The sequence below is a fragment of the Scyliorhinus torazame genome, chromosome 18 (assembly GCF_047496885.1).
Source record: "Scyliorhinus torazame isolate Kashiwa2021f chromosome 18, sScyTor2.1, whole genome shotgun sequence".
Taxonomy (NCBI): Eukaryota; Metazoa; Chordata; class Chondrichthyes; order Carcharhiniformes; family Scyliorhinidae; genus Scyliorhinus; species Scyliorhinus torazame.
This window is the reverse complement of record NC_092724.1, coordinates 23,570,092-23,586,124: the sequence shown is the minus strand read 5'-3', so window position 1 is coordinate 23,586,124 and position 16,033 is coordinate 23,570,092. Positions and strand designations below refer to the sequence as shown.

Here is a 16,033-nt window from a genome sequence, read left to right as displayed (position 1 = left end):
CCCTTTAAAACCAGGTGTCAATGAAGCTACAACACAGGACTACCTGCATGCCACACAGCAGCTGCAGAAAGAGATATACAGAGCTTGGTGATCCCACAACCATTGGATCAGATCTAAGCCCTCTAGTCTTGTCAAATGCAGTCATGAATGGTGTTGGACAATTAAATAACTCACTGGAGGAGGATGTGCCATAAATATCCCCATCCTCAATGATAGAGAGCCCAGTACATCAATGCAAAAGACAGTGGTGCAAAAGAAAGTTTAACTCAGTGTCTAACTCTGTGACATTGCTGTCCTGGGAGTGTTTGATGGGGACAGTGTTGAAGGAGCTTTACTCTGTATCTAACCCCGTGCTGTACCTGTTCTGGGAGTGTTTGATGGGGACAGTGCAGAGAGAGCGTTACTCTGTATCTAACCCCGTGCTGTACCTGTCCTGGGAGTGTTTGATGGGGACAGTGTAGAGAGAGCTTTACTCTGTATCTAACCCCGTGCTGTACCTGTCCTAGGAGTGTTTGATGGGGACAGTGAAGAGGGAGCTTTACTCTGTATCTAACCCTGTGCTGTACCTGTCCTGGGAGTGTTTGATGGGAACAGTGTAGAGGGAGCTTTACTCTGTATCTAACACCGTGCTGTACCTATCCTGGGAGTGTTTGATGGGGACAGTGTAGAGGGAGCTTTACTCTGTATCTAACCCCGTGCTGTACCTGTCCTGGGAGTGTTTGATGGGGACTGTGTAGAGGGAGCTTTACTCTGTATCTAACCCCGTGCTGTACCTATCCTGGGAGTGTTTGATGGGGACAGTGCAGAGAGAGCGTTACTCTGTATCTAACCCCGTGCTGTACCTGTCCTGGGAGTGTTTGATGGGGACAGTGTAGAGAGAGCTTTACTCTGTATCTAACCCCGTGCTGTACCTGTCCTAGGAGTGTTTGATGGGGACAGTGAAGAGGGAGCTTTACTCTGTATCTAACCCTGTGCTGTACCTGTCCTGGGAGTGTTTGATGGGAACAGTGTAGAGGGAGCTTTACTCTGTATCTAACACCGTGCTGTACCTATCCTGGGAGTGTTTGATGGGGACAGTGTAGAGGGAGCTTTACTCTGTATCTAACCCCGTGCTGTACCTGTCCTGGGAGTGTTTGATGGGGACTGTGTAGAGGGAGCTTTACTCTGTATCTAACCCCGTGCTGTACCTATCCTGGGAGTGTTTGATGGGGACAGTGTAGAGGGAGCTTTACTCTGTATCTAACCCCGTGCTGTACCTGTCCTGGGAGTGTTTGATGGGGACAGTGTAGAGGGAGCTTTACTCTGTATCTAACCCCGTGCTGTACCTGTCCTGGGAGTGTTTGATGGGGACAGTGTAGAGGGAGCTTTACTCTGTATCTAACCCCATGCTGTACCTGTCCTGGGAGTGTTTGATGGGGACAGTGTAGAGAGAGCTTTACTCTGTATCTAACCCCATGCTGTACCTGTCCTGGGAGTGTTTGATGGGGACAGTGTAGAGAGAGCTTTACTCTGTATCTAACCCCGTGCTGTACCTGTCCTGGGAGTGTTTGATGGGGACAGTGCAGAGGGAGCTTTACTCTGTATCTAACCCCGTGCTGTACCTGTCCTGGGAGTGTTTGATGGGGACAGTGTAGAGGGAGCTTTACTCTGTATCTAACCCCGTGCTGTACCTATCCTGGGAGTGTTTGATGGCGACAGTGTTGAGGAGTTTACTCTGTATCTAACCCTGTGTACACCGCAGTGTGTTTGAAATGTTTGTGTCTCTGTTTCAGGCCCTACGTCGGTTGGTTTGGAGAAGTACCACATTCATGCGATCTCTGGCGTGCTTAAGCAATGGCTCCGTGAAATCCCGATCCCACTGATGACCTTTGCTCTGTACAGTGACTTCCTGCGTGCTATTGGTGAGTCGCTGCAGTTGGTATTATTCATTTGGGGTATTTCACATTTCCGAGGTCTGAATAATAGAAATTACAGAACCGGAATAGGCCATTCAGCCCAGCATCCCAGTGCCAACTCTTACCAGCTCGGTCAAATTAATCTCACTCCCCTGCAAAGTTTGCCTCTTCAAGTATTTATTTGTTCTCTTTGGAAAGTTCCTATGGAATCTGCTTCCACCGCCCTTTCAGGCAGCACCTTCCAGATCTCAGCAAATTGCTGTGTTTAAAAAAAAAAAAAGATTCACCTCCTCCCCTGGTTCTTTCGCTGATCCTCTTGAATCTGTGTCCCTCTGGCTTCCGGTGGCGGCCGTGGCCGTGGGTGGCTCCCGCTCATGGCGGTCTTTTCGTGGCCGTTACCCTGGTTTGCAGCAGGAACTTTGAAGGACAACAGGTGCAGAAGTGTGAGCAGAAGAGGTCGACCCCCTAGTTTATGGAGTGGGGGACCAGAAGTGCCCGAAAAAGAGCAAACCACTTGTTTGACAAGGGTGAGGTGCTGGCAACGCACCTGGAGATGGCGGAGTGGCAAGAGTCGGCCCTGCGGCTCAGTGGTCGATGGAGCAGTTGAGAACTTCTTGATAGGGAAGTTCGCCCAACAGCGAGAGAAAAGTCTGCAGGAACTGGCCCAGGCGGTGGACTCGATCAAGGCGGTGGTTGACCGCGTTGAGACGTGACTGGCGTCCCAGGGACAGGCGATCCAAAGGTTGGAGGAGCTGCCGGGGGAGCATGAGGAACAGTCCACCTCGATGGCAGCCGAGATGGGACTGATGGGAGACCAGCGGAAGCGACTGCTGGAGAAAGTGGAGGACCTGGAGAACTGATCTCGTGGCAGAACATTCGGATCGTGGGTCTGCTGGAGGGGAGCGAAGGGACGGATGCGGATGCGTACGTCGGGAAAATTCTGGAGATGCTGCTTGGGGAAGGTGCATTTGACCGGCCGTTAGAGATGGATCGAGCCCACAGGGCGCTGATGCACAAGCCCCGGGGGGGGGGGGCGGGGAAGAGCCGCCGAGGGCAATGGTGTTACGGTTGGATCGGTCCCCTGATAAGGAGCATGTCATGAGGTGGTCCAAGCAGACGAGGCGTTGCACCTGGGAAGGTGGCGATATCCGTGTACCAGGACCTGGGGGCAGAGCTGGCACAAGTCGGCCCTGTACAAGAAGGGCGCAAAGTTCGGACTACTGTACCCGGCTCGCCTATGGGTGACCTATGGAGACCGGGAGTTATACTTTGGCTCAGCGGAGGAGGCAGTGGACTTCGTGAAAGAGAATGGACTGGCAGGAGAAGGAGGACTTTGAACTTTCATGGAGAAGAAGTGGAGTGAATGAACTGTATTGCGAAAAACTTTGTTTTTGGTGTTCTTTTTTTTTTCTTCTGTTTTTTAGCTTTAGGTTTGTTTACCGTTCTTTGTTAAGGGATGAGGGGTGGGTCTCTGTGCCTGGGCCTTGGGAGGGATTGTTTGTTTGTTTTTACTACTTGCCTCTTGAACTCCATCTGCAAGTTTGCTGACGATCCGACCATAGTGGGCCAGATCTCGAATAACGACAAGTCAGAATACAGGCGGGAGATAGAGAACCTAGTGGAGTTGTGCAGCGACAACAATCTCTCCCTCAATGCCGGCAAAACTAAAGAGCTGGTCATTGACTTCAGGAAGCAAAGTACTGTACGCACCCCTGTCAGCATCAACGGGGCCGAGATGGAGATGGTTAGCAGTTTCAAATTCCTAGGGGTGCACATCTCCAAAAATCTCTCCTGGTCCACCCACGTCGACGCTACCACCAAGAAAGCACAACAGCGGCTATACTTCCTCAGGAAACTAAGGAAATTTGTCCTGTCCACATTAACTCTTACCAACTTTTGCAGATGAACCATAGAAAGCATCCTATCGGGCTGCATCACAGCCTGGTATGGCAACTGCTCGGCCCAGGACCGCAAGAAACTTCAGAGAGTCGTGAACACCGCCCAGTCCATCACACGAACCTGCCTCCCATTCATTGTCTCCATCTACACCTCCCGCTGCCTGGGGAAAGCAAGCAGCATAATCAATGACCCCTCCCCCACCCCGGCTTACTCTTCCAACTTCTTCCATCGGGCAGGAGATACAGAAGTCTGAAAACACGCACGAACAGACTCAAAAACAGCTTCTTCCCCGCTGTTACTAGACTCCTAAACGACCCGCTTATGGACTGACCTCATTCCTACTACACCCCTGTATGCTTCACCTGATGCCGGTGTTATGTAGTTACATTGTGTACCTTGTGTTGCCCTATTATGTATTTTCTTTTATTTCCTTTTCTTTTCATGTACTTAATGATCTCTTGAGCTGCTCGCAGAAAAATGCTTTTATAGATCATAGAATTTACAGTGCAGAAGGAGGCCATTCGGCCCATCGAGTCTGCACTGGCTCTTGGATAGAGCACCCTACCCAAGGTCCACACCTCCACCCTATCCCCATAACCCAGTAACCCCACCCAACACTAAGGGCAATTTTGGACACTAAGGGAAATTTATCATGGCCAATCCACCTAACCTGCACATCTTTGGACTGTGGGAGGAAACCGGAGCACCCGGAGGAAACCCACGCACACACTGGGAGGATGTGCAGACTCCGCACAGACAGTTACCCAAGCTGGAATCGAACCTAGGACCCTGGAGCTGTGAAGCAATTGTGCTATCCACAATGCTACCGTGCTGCCCTTTTCACTGTACCTTGGTACACGTGACAATAAACAAAATTCAATCCTTTGGCTTGATTGTTTGCACTAAGGTTCGAGTGGGGGGGGAGGGGAATCAATGGGGGGGAGCATGCTAGGCGCCATGGGCGGGGGCTGCCAGGCTAGCTGGGGGGGCTAGTTCACGGAAGCGCAGTGGGGGGTGAGCTGAAGGTCAGTGGGAGGATCGGGTGGGGAGGTGCGGTTGGAAAATATTGCTGACGGGGAGGGGACGTCCAAAGTGGAGGAGGAGGAGGAGGGTTGATGACAGTAGTTGCCCGAGGGCGGGCCAGGGGAGGTGCGGGACGTGGGCCGAAGACTGGCCTAGGAGAGGTTATGGCTGATCGGCAGGGGCGGGGGGCCCCTTGACCAGACTGGTCACGTTCAGCGTTCGGGGACTGAATGGGCCAGTCAAAAGGGCCCGTGTGTTTGCGTACTTGAGGTTACTGAAGGCGGATGTGGCCATGCTGCAGGAGACACATTTGAATATATACGCCCCGAACTGGGACGATGTGGAATTTATGAGACAGGGTTCTAGGTCTGGGAAGGTATCAGCTATGGCGAAGGAGCTCCATGGAGCACATGGGGGGGGGTCGATCCATGGAGATTTGGGTGATGGAGGAGTAAGTAATTTTCGTCCTACTCCCATGTGCATAAGGTGTATTCCCGGGTAGACTTCTTTGTGTTGGACAAAACACTGTGGCTGAGGTGCTGAATATTCAACAATAGTGGTGTCAGACCACGCCCCGCACTGGGTGGACTTACAAGTTAGTAAAGGAAAGGCCCAGCGCCCGCAATGGAGGTTGGCTGTGGGGGCTATTAGCGGAGGAGGAGGTGTGTGAGCAGGTGAGGGAGGCCATTTGGGGATACATTAATAGCAATGATACAGGTGAGGTGTTGGCGGGGGTGGTCTGGGAGGCATTGAAGGCAGTTATCAGGTGAGAAATCATCTCAATTTGGGCCCAGAAGGAGAAGGCGGAGTTAAAGAGACTGGTAGGTGAAATTTTACAGGTGGACAGGAGGGCTTTTCTGATTGGAGGGCTGTGACAAGTGGTGTTCCGTAGGGATCAGTGCTGGGGCCTTTGCTGTTCGTAGTATATATAAATGATTTGGAGGAAATTGTAACTGGTCTGATTAGTAAGTTTGCAGACCACACAAAGATTGGTGGAATTGCGGATAGCGATGAGGACTGTCAGAGGATACGGCAGGATTTAGATCGTTTGGAGACTTGGGCGGAGAGATGGCAAATGGAGTTTAATCCAGACAAATGTGAGGTAATGCATTTTGGAAGGTCTAAAACAGGTAGGGAATATACAGTGAATGGGAGAACCCTCAAGAGTATTGACAGTCAGAGAGATCTAGGTGTACAGGTCCACAGGTCACTGAAAGGGGCAACACAGGTGGAGAAGGTAGTCAAGAAGGCATACGGCATGCTTGCCTTCATTGGCCGGGGCATCGAGTATAAGAATTGGCAAGTTACGTTGCAGCTGTATAGAATCTTAGTTAGGCCACAGTTGGAGTATAGTGTTCAATTCTGGTCACCACACTACCAGAAGGATGTGGAGGCTTTAGAGAGGGCGCAGAAGAAATTTACCAGGATGTTGCCTAGTATGGAGGGCATTAACTATGAGGAGAGATTTGTTCTCACTGGAACAACAGAGATTGAGGGGCGACTTGATAGAGGTCTACAAAATTATGAGGGGCATAGACAGAGTGGATAGTCAGAGGCTTTTCCCCAGGGTAGAGGGGTCAATTACTAGGGGGCATAGGTTTAAGGTGCGAGGGGCAAGGTTTAGAGTAGATGTACGAGGCAAGTTTTTTACACAGAGGGTAGTGGGTGCCTGGAACTCGCTGCCGGAGGAGGTGGTGGAAGCAGGGACAATAGTGACGTTTAAGGGGCATCTTGACAAATACATGAATAGGATGGGAATAGAGGGATATGGACCCCAGAATTGCAGATGATTTTAGTTTAGACAGGCAGCATGGTCAGCACGGGCTTGGAGGGCCGAAGGGCCTGTACGTGTGCTGTACTTTTCTTTGTTCTTTGCTCTTTGACATGCGGAGACTCCGGAAGACGGGCTTTTGAAAGAGCGCCAGACACCGCAACTAGAATTTGGACTCCTGTCCACAGGGAAGGTGGTGGGACAGCTGAGGAGGGTAAGGGGCCGGTTTATGAATGTGGGGAGAAAGCTAGTAGGGTGCTGGTGCATCAGTTGAGGAAACAGGAGGCGACGAGAGAGATAGGGAAAGCGAGGGACACAGGGGAAGGTGATTCTGGACCGGGTTGGATGAATGATGTGTTTTGGGAGTTTTACAGTAAGTTGTATAAGTCGGAATCCCCAGCCATGGAGGAGGAGATGAAATGATTTCTGGGGGGGCTGGAGTTCCCGAGGGTACATGAGGAGTTGGTGGAGGATCTGGGTGCCCCAGTCGGGCTCGGGGAGGTAATGGCGGGGTTGGGGATGATGCAATCGGGCAAAGCCGCGAGACCGGACGGATACCTGGTGGAGATCTATAAGAGGTTTTCCAGAATGCTGGGGGCCCCTTTTGGTAAATTCTTACAATGCGTCAAAGGAGTTGGGAGTGTTCCCCTAAACGTTATTGCAGTCGTCGATTTCCCTTATCTTGAAACGAGATAAAGATCCGGATACATGTGGGTTGTATAGGCCAATCTCCCTGCTAAATGTGGATGCAAAATTGTTGGCAAAGATCCTGGTCACACGGATCGAGGACTGTGTTCCAGGGGTGATAGGGGAGGACCAGACGGGGTTTGCTAAGGCGATCAACATTAGGCGGCTCTTTAATGTAATAATGATGCCTACGGAGGTCGAGGTGGTGGTGGCCATGGTGCAGAAAAGACCTTTGACCGGGTGGAGAGGAAATATTTGTGGGAGGTCCTGGGAAGATTTGGTTCGGGCAGGGATTTGTGGATTGGGTCCGGTTGCTTTATCAGGCACCGGTGGCAAACGCAAGGACGGATTGGATCAGACACAGGCTAAAATACTCTCCCCACTACTGTTTGCCCTGGCCATAGAACCTTTGGCAATGGCGCTGCGAACATCGAACGTTTGGCGGGGGGATAGTGCGAGGGGGGGGTAGAACACAGGGTCTTGCTCTATACGGGCGATCTGCTCCTTTATATAATGGACACGTTTGCAGGAATTGCAAGGATTATGGGGATACTGGGGGAATATGGCCAGTTCTCCGGTTATAAACTGAATGTGGTCAAGAGTGAGGTTTTTGCGATTCAGGCAAGGGTGCATCTTGCAAGGGCACGAGCCTGAAGGCTTTGTTGACGGCCGTTCTCGCTGGCTTGGTACTCCACCACCCCAGTGGTAGTGGCAGCCCTAAGGGCGTGGGGACAATGGAGGCAGCACATGAGACAGGAGGGGGCGTTGGTGTGGTCACCTATCTGTGACAATCACCGGTTCGCTCCGGGGGGCTGGACGGGGGTTTTAGGAGGTGGCAGCAGGCAGGGATCGAGAGATTCAGAGATCTTTTTATTGAGGAGGGTTTCCCGAGTTTGGCGGAGCTAGAGGCGGAGTTTGAGTTGCCAGGTGAGAATGGGTTCCGGTACTTGCAAGTGCCGGACTTTGTTCAGAGGCTGGTCCCGGGCTTCCCGCGCCTCCCACTAGGGGGACTACCGGATAAGGTGATGTCAAAAACAGGAGTTGGGGAGGGGAAGGTTTCAGGAATATATAAGGAGCTGATGGAATGGGAAGGGGTTCCAATAGGAGAGGTGAAGAGGAAGTGGGGGGAAGAGTTGGGAGGGGAGCTGGAAGTTGGGAGGAGGCCCTGAGGAGAATCAGTGCATCCTCGTTGTGTGCCAGGCTTAGCCTGATCCAATTTAAGGTGGTCCACGCGGCTCATTAGACTGGTCTGTATGAGCAGGTTCTTCGAGGAGGCGGAGGACAGGTGAGGGCGGTGTGCGGGGGGGGGGGGGGGGGGGGTCCTGCGAATCATGTGCACATGTTCTGGGCGTGTCCGAGGTTGAGGGGCTTTTGGCAGGGATTCGCGGATGTCATGTCTGAGGTCCTGGAAGGGAGGGTAACTCCGAGTCTAGAGGTGGCGATATTTGGAGTGTCGGAAGATCCGGGAGCCCCAGGGGGATGGGGGGAGGGGGGGGTGGGGGGGAGAGAGAGGCCGACGTTTTGGCCTTTGCTTCCCTGGTGGCCCGGAGACGGATTCTGCTGGGATGGAGGGACTCGGAGCCCCCGAAGTCGGGGGTATGGGTAAGCGACATGGTGGGGTTTCTCAGGTTGGAGAATATCAAATTTGCCTTCAGTGGTTCGTCACAGGGGCTCGCCCGGAGGTGGCAGCCGTTCAGCGACTTCTTTAAGGAAAATTAGTCTGTCAGCAAGGAGGGGGGGGAAAAGAGGGAGGCATGGAAGTGATGCACAAGGGTAAGAAAACCAATGGAGGAGGGCCGTGAGGTGGTGTGTTTGTATGGACCATGTTGATTGGGGTCTGTGTGTGAGGGGGGGTGGCTATGTTATTGTGGTTTTTTTTGTCCTTGTTGGATTTTTCTGCTTAAGACTGTTAAAATTATAAATGCCTCAATAAAATATTTTCTGGGGGAAAAAAAAGGATCTGTGTCCCTCTGGTTACCCACCCTCCAGTCACTCTAAACACTTCCAAGTAAACCTCCTCTGCCCTGTCCAAGGTCTTAACATCCTTCTTAAAGTGCGATTAGAGAATTGAACAAAATACTCGATTGAGTAACCAGTGGGTTATAAAGGTAAAAAAGGGTTATAAATAAAATAATCTTTAATTGTCACAAGTAGGCTTACATTAACGCTGCAATGAAGTTACTGTGAAAAGCCCCTAGTCGCCACATTCCGGCGCCTGTTCGGGGACACCGAGGGAGAATTCAGAATTCTCGGCTGGTACGGGGATTGAACCCGCGCTGCTGGCCTTGTTCTGCAGCACAAACCAGCTGTCTAGCCCACTGAGCTAAACCAGCTCTGGCATGACGTTTTACCTTTTGTGCCCTATTTCTCAAACCCAGGGTTACATATTCTTTCTTAAACTATTTTCTTAACTTCTTGTGCTACTTTCACAGCTGTGTGTCTGCACACCCCCAGGTCTCCCTGTTCCTAAGTTCTCTTTAACATGATATTGTTGGTTCATATTACCTCTCCCTCCTTTTTTTTTAGAAAACATTTTATTGAGGCATTTATCATTTTAAAATTTTAACATTCTAAACAGAGCGGTCCGACACACGTAAAAAACCCGTCTGCTTCCTTCTTGTTGGCAAAATGTATCACTTCTCATTTCTATGCTGTTTAATTTTCTTCAGAACACCCAGGGAGACAGGAACAGATACAAGCGGTTTACAGTGTCCTGGATCAGCTGCCAGGCCACATTCACTGCACGCTGGAGCGCCTCATCTTCCACCTCGTCAAGTAAGAAGACCACTGGAAATGGAGTTACCACGGCAATGGGGTCTTTAGAACATGCTTCTCCTGACCAAAGTCAATATTCAAACCTTAACGCTCAGGCCAGAAGCTTTCATTTCCCTGTGCTCTCGCAGTGGAAAGAGATGGTGCAGAGAAAAATGGGGGTGGGGGTCACGCTCCCTCCGTTGGGGCCATGCTCTCAGCGGGGGAGGGGGGGGGGCTGGGTTGCGGGGAGAATGGGGGCTCACACTTGGTGAGGGGTTAAGGGGGGTGGGATGGCAGGTCAGATTTCCAGTGGGTGGGGAGGGATAACGATTGCTATTGAACCTGTGATTTTCCAGATGATCAGTTCTACATCCTATTAAGGATCTGCCAATTGGAACCCAAGCTCCCCTCGCCCTTCCATGCTCAGAGAGTGAACAGGGTTCACCCACATTGGGATCCTGACCCTGTCCGTGAAGAACCGGGAGAGTTGGCTCCCTGGACACTGGACACCAGCTGTGCCAGGCTGTTTGACAATGAGTGGGCAGTCTGCCACCTGGCTTGGCAGGGAATTTGTTTATTCAAGTTGTTGATAATTTCATAAAAACGGAAATATACTTTGATTCATTGAGTTCTGTGCAGCTTTCAACAATTCTATAACACAGCATTTCCCTGCAATACAATAGTGACTACACTTTTTTTTTAAACCACTTTGTTGGCTCTGAGTCACTTTGGAACATTGAGGATGTGAAAGGCATATGGAAATGTGAGATTGGGTCATGTTAAAACGGACTCTCTGTGTCCGCTGCCCCAATCAACCCAAACTCTTCCCATTCATTCCTATTGGATACAATCCCAGTGAATCAAATGTGACTACTTCCCATTCATTCCTGCAGTCAGAATTCAAACCCACTCAATCTCATCCCATTGGACAGAATCCCAATAGATTATAATCATACTCCTTTCCAATTATTCCCATGATCAACACCTCAATGGACAGAACTTTCGCCCAATTATTCCAAAGGACCTGCCTTCCAAATTGCCCCTCTGTACAGTGGGACTGTTTTTCTTTGTTTCCATAGCTAGGGCATCTCCAACCATGGCTTCTCTTCCCACACTTAACTTATAGCAGAATCCTTCAAGGATTGGCCCTTGGACCTCTCTTCATCCATATGTTCTCAGTTAATGACTTTATCGATAGCTATGGGGACAGGTTCCTCATGTACGTTCGTGATATCTGGCACTGGCTCTCCCCCAACTTTCTCAACTTGCTACCTCCGTGCCTTGGACAAGTTGCAAATTCTTCCGGCTAAATGTTGGTAACATCACAGCCATCATCTTTGGCCCTTGCCACAAACTTCATTCTCTTGAAATTGATTTCATCTTCCTCCCTGGCCACTGATCTGAGCATCTGACCAAGGTCACCACCTCCTGCTTCCACAGTATCATCCTGTTTCAGCTCCTTCCCAGACTCATCTGCTGCCAACCCTCACCTGCTCTTTTGTAAACTCCCTAAACGTTAATATTCCAATATTCTGGTCAGCTCTCTACTTTCCACACTCTGCAAACTTGAGCACATCCAAAACCCCGCAGCTTGCACCAAGCTCCATTTGACTATCACCATCCTGAATGCTACCTTCCTCTACCTCCGACCCTTTCCGTACCATTGGTGACCAGGGCCGGCATCCTCTGTCCGTTCTGCCGACGGGGCTGGGTCCCGCTGCAGTCGATGGAGGTTTGGCTGAGCGCCACATTCTCCGTTCCAGCTTGCAGCGATGACGGGATGAACTCGAGCGGAGAATCCCGTCCCATGTCTTCAGCTACCCCTGCTGTACTTAAATCTGCCTCTGACTGAGCTTTGATCACCTGTCCTGAAATCTCCTCCTCGATCTTGGGATTCATTTGGACTGATTAGCTTCTGCGAAGTGCATTGGGGGAAGCACAATGTAGATGCAAGGCGTTGTACAGAACGACAATGAACCAAACTTTCACCTAATTAGTCCCAATGGAACCATTGTCCATTCCCAGAACTCTCTGCTCCTATTGGTATTGTTGTGAATAGTTAGAATCTGTCCACTTACGATGATGGTACTCTTGGTTTCAGAGTGGCTGTATTAGAAGAGATGAATCGCATGTCTCCCAACGCTCTGGCGATTGTCTTTGCACCATGTATTCTCCGTTCACCAGACAACTCGGATCCGCTGACAAGTATGAAAGATGTCTCCAAAACAACCATGTGGGTTTTCATCTGATCTTATTCCAATGTGAAACTAATACTGCATTCAGAGAGAGACAGAGCGAGTACTGAGTGTCCCAGTCCTGTGTGTGTTTGTAACAGGACGGAGTGTCTCAGCACTGACTGTGTGTGTGTGTATCTCAGCATTGACTCTGTATCTCAGCACTGGCTGTGTGTACCTCAGCACTGACTGTGTGTGTATCTCACCCTGTGTGTGTATCTCAGTACTGACTGTGTGTGTGTCTCAGCACTGACTGTGTGTGTGTGTATCTCAGTACTGACTGTCACACACAGTCAGTACTGAGATACTGTGTAACAGCACTGTGTGTGTGTGTGTATCTCAGCACTGACTGTGTGTATCTCAGCACTGACTGTGTGTGTGTGTCTCAGCACTGACTGTGTGTGTATCTCAGTACTGACTGTGTGTGTATCTCAGCACTGACTGTGTGTGTGTGTCTCAGCACTGACTGTGTGTGTATCTCAGCACTGACTGTGTGTATCTCAGCACTGACTGTGTGTGTGTGTCTCAGCACTGACTGTGTGTGTATCTCAGTACTGACTGTGTGTGTATCTCAGTACTGACTGTGTGTGTGTCTCAGCACTGACTGTGTGTGTATCTCAGCACTGACTGTGTGTGTGTCTCAGCACTGACTGTGTGTGTGTGTCTCAGCACTGACTGTGTGTGTGTATCTCAGCACTGACTGTGTGTGTATCTCAGCACTGACTGTGTGTGTATCTCAGCACTGACTGTGTGTGTATCTCAGCACTGACTGTGTGTGTGTCTCAGCACTGACTGTGTGTGTGTCTCAGCACTGACTGTGTGTGTATCTCAGCACTGACTGTGTGTGTATCTCAGTACTGACTGTGTGTGTGTCTCAGCACTGACTGTGTGTGTGTGTATCTCAGTACTGACTGTCACACACAGTCAGTACTGAGATACTGTGTAACAGCACTGTGTGTGTGTGTATCTCAGCACTGACTGTGTGTATCTCAGCACTGACTGTGTGTGTGTGTCTCAGCACTGACTGTGTGTGTATCTCAGTACTGACTGTGTGTGTATCTCAGTACTGACTGTGTGTGTATCTCAGCACTGACTGTGTGTGTGTGTCTCAGCACTGACTGTGTGTGTATCTCAGCACTGACTGTGTGTATCTCAGCACTGACTGTGTGTGTGTCTCAGCACTGACTGTGTGTGTATCTCAGCACTGACTGTGTGTGTGTCTCAGCACTGACTGTGTGTGTGTGTCTCAGCACTGACTGTGTGTGTGTATCTCAGCACTGACTGTGTGTGTATCTCAGCACTGACTGTGTGTGTATCTCAGCACTGACTGTGTGTGTATCTCAGCACTGACTGTGTGTGTGTGTCTCAGCACTGACTGTGTGTGTGTATCTCAGCACTGACTGTGTGTGTATCTCAGCACTGACTGTGTGTGTGTGTATCTCAGCACTGACTGTGTGTGTGTGTCTCAGCACTGACTGTGTGTGTCTCAGCACTGACTGTGTGTGTATTTCAACACTGACTGTGTGTGTATCTCAGCACTGACTGTGTGTGTATCTCAGCACTGACTGTGTGTATCTCAGCACTGACTGTGTGTGTGTATATCTCAGCACTGACTGTGTGTGTATCTCAGCACTGACTGTGTGTGTGTCTCAGCACTGACTGTGTGTGTGTATCTCAGCACTGACTGTGTGTGTGTCTCAGCACTGACTGTGTGTGTGTATCTCAGCACTGACTGTGTGTGTATCTCAGCACTGACTGTGTGTGTATCTCAGCACTGACTGTGTGTATCTCAGCACTGACTGTGTGTGTGTATATCTCAGCACTGACTGTGTGTGTATCTCAGCACTGACTGTGTGTGTCTCAGCACTGACTGTGTGTGTGTATCTCAGCACTGACTGTGTGTGTATCTCAGCACTGACTGTGTGTGTCTCAGCACTGACTGTGTGTGTGTGTATCTCAGCACTGACTGTGTGTGTGTATCTCAGCACTGACTGTGTGTGTATCTCAGCACTGACTGTGTGTGTATCTCAGCACTGACTGTGTGTGTGTGTATCTCAGCACTGACTGTGTGTGTGTGTATCTCAGCACTGACTGTGTGTGTGTATCTCAGCACTGACTGTGTGTGTATCTCAGCACTGACTGTGTATGTATCTCAGCACTGACTGTGTGTGTGTATCTCAGCACTGACTGTGAGTGTATCTCAGCACTGACTGTGTGTGTATATCTCAGCACTGACTGTGTGTGTGTGTCTCAGCACTGACTGTGTGTGTATCTCAGTACTGACTGTGTGTGTATCTCAGTACTGACTGTGTGTGTATCTCAGCACTGACTGTGTGTGTGTGTCTCAGCACTGACTGTGTGTGTATCTCAGCACTGACTGTGTGTATCTCAGCACTGACTGTGTGTGTGTGTCTCAGCACTGACTGTGTGTGTATCTCAGTACTGACTGTGTGTGTGTCTCAGCACTGACTGTGTGTGTATCTCAGCACTGACTGTGTGTGTGTGTGTGTATCTCAGCACTGACTGTGTGTGTATCTCAGCACTGACTGTGTGTGTATCTCAGCACTGACTGTGTGTGTGTGTCTCAGCACTGACTGTGTGTGTATCTCAGCACTGACTGTGTGTGTGTGTATCTCAGCACTGACTGTGTGTGTGTGTCTCAGCACTGACTGTGTGTGTCTCAGCACTGACTGTGTGTGTCTCAGCACTGACTGTGTGTGTATTTCAACACTGACTGTGTGTGTGTCTCAGCACTGACTGTGTGTGTGTCTCAGCACTGACTGTGTGTGTGTCTCAGCACTGACTGTGTGTGTGTCTCAGCACTGACTGTGTGTGTATCTCAGCACTGACTGTGTGTGTATCTCAGCACTGACTGTGTGTGTGTCTCAGCACTGACTGTGTGTGTGTATCTCAGCACTGACTGTGTGTGTGTATCTCAGCACTGACTGTGTGTGTGTATCTCAGCACTGACTGTGTGTGTATCTCAGCACTGACTGTGTGTGTATCTCAGCACTGACTGTGTGTGTGTATCTCAGCACTGACTGTGTGTGTGTATCTCAGCACTGACTGTGTGTGTGTATCTCAGCACTGACTGTGTGTGTGTATCTCAGCACTGACTGTGTGTGTATCTCAGCACTGACTGTGTGTGTATCTCAGCACTGACTGTGTGTGTGTCTCAGCACTGACTGTGTGTGTGTGTATCTCAGCACTGACTGTGTGTGTGTATCTCAGCACTGACTGTGTGTGTATCTCAGCACTGACTGTGTGTGTATCTCAGCACTGACTGTGTGTGTATATCTCAGCACTGACTGTGTGTGTGTGTCTCAGCACAGAGTGTGTGTGTGTCTCAGCACTGACTGTGTGTGTATCTCAGCACTGACTGTGTGTGTGTGTCTCAGCACTGACTGTGTGTGTGTGTGTCTCAGTACTGACTGTGTGTGTATCTCAGCACTGACTGTGTGTGTGTCTCAGCACTGACTGTGTGTGTATCTCAGCACTGACTGTGTGTGTGTCTCAGCACTGACTGTGTGTGTATCTCAGCACTGACTGTGTGTGTATCTCAGCACTGACTGTGTGTGTGTATATCTCAGTACTGACTGTGGTTTGTGTATCTCAGCACTGACTGTGTGTGTATCTCAGCACTGACTGTGTGTGTGTGTCAGCACTGACTGTGTGTGTGTGTCTCAGCACTGACTGTGTGTGTGTATCTCAGCACTGACTGTGTGTGTATCTCAGCACTGACTGTGTGTGTGTGTATCTCAGCACTGACT

At 50.2% G+C, this 16,033-nt stretch overlaps 1 protein-coding gene across 1 annotated transcript in view; it reads left to right on the top strand.

The window, feature by feature from the left end:
* myo9b (myosin IXB) overlaps window positions 1-16,033 on the top strand; it is a 183,428-nt gene that overhangs the window by 145,590 nt on the left and 21,805 nt on the right. The window contains exons 31-33 of the mRNA XM_072483924.1: window positions 1,773-1,901; window positions 9,945-10,050; window positions 12,131-12,262. Of these exons, the coding sequence (XP_072340025.1) occupies window positions 1,773-1,901; window positions 9,945-10,050; window positions 12,131-12,262 (367 nt within the window). The remainder of the gene's footprint in view (window positions 1-1,772; window positions 1,902-9,944; window positions 10,051-12,130; window positions 12,263-16,033) is intronic.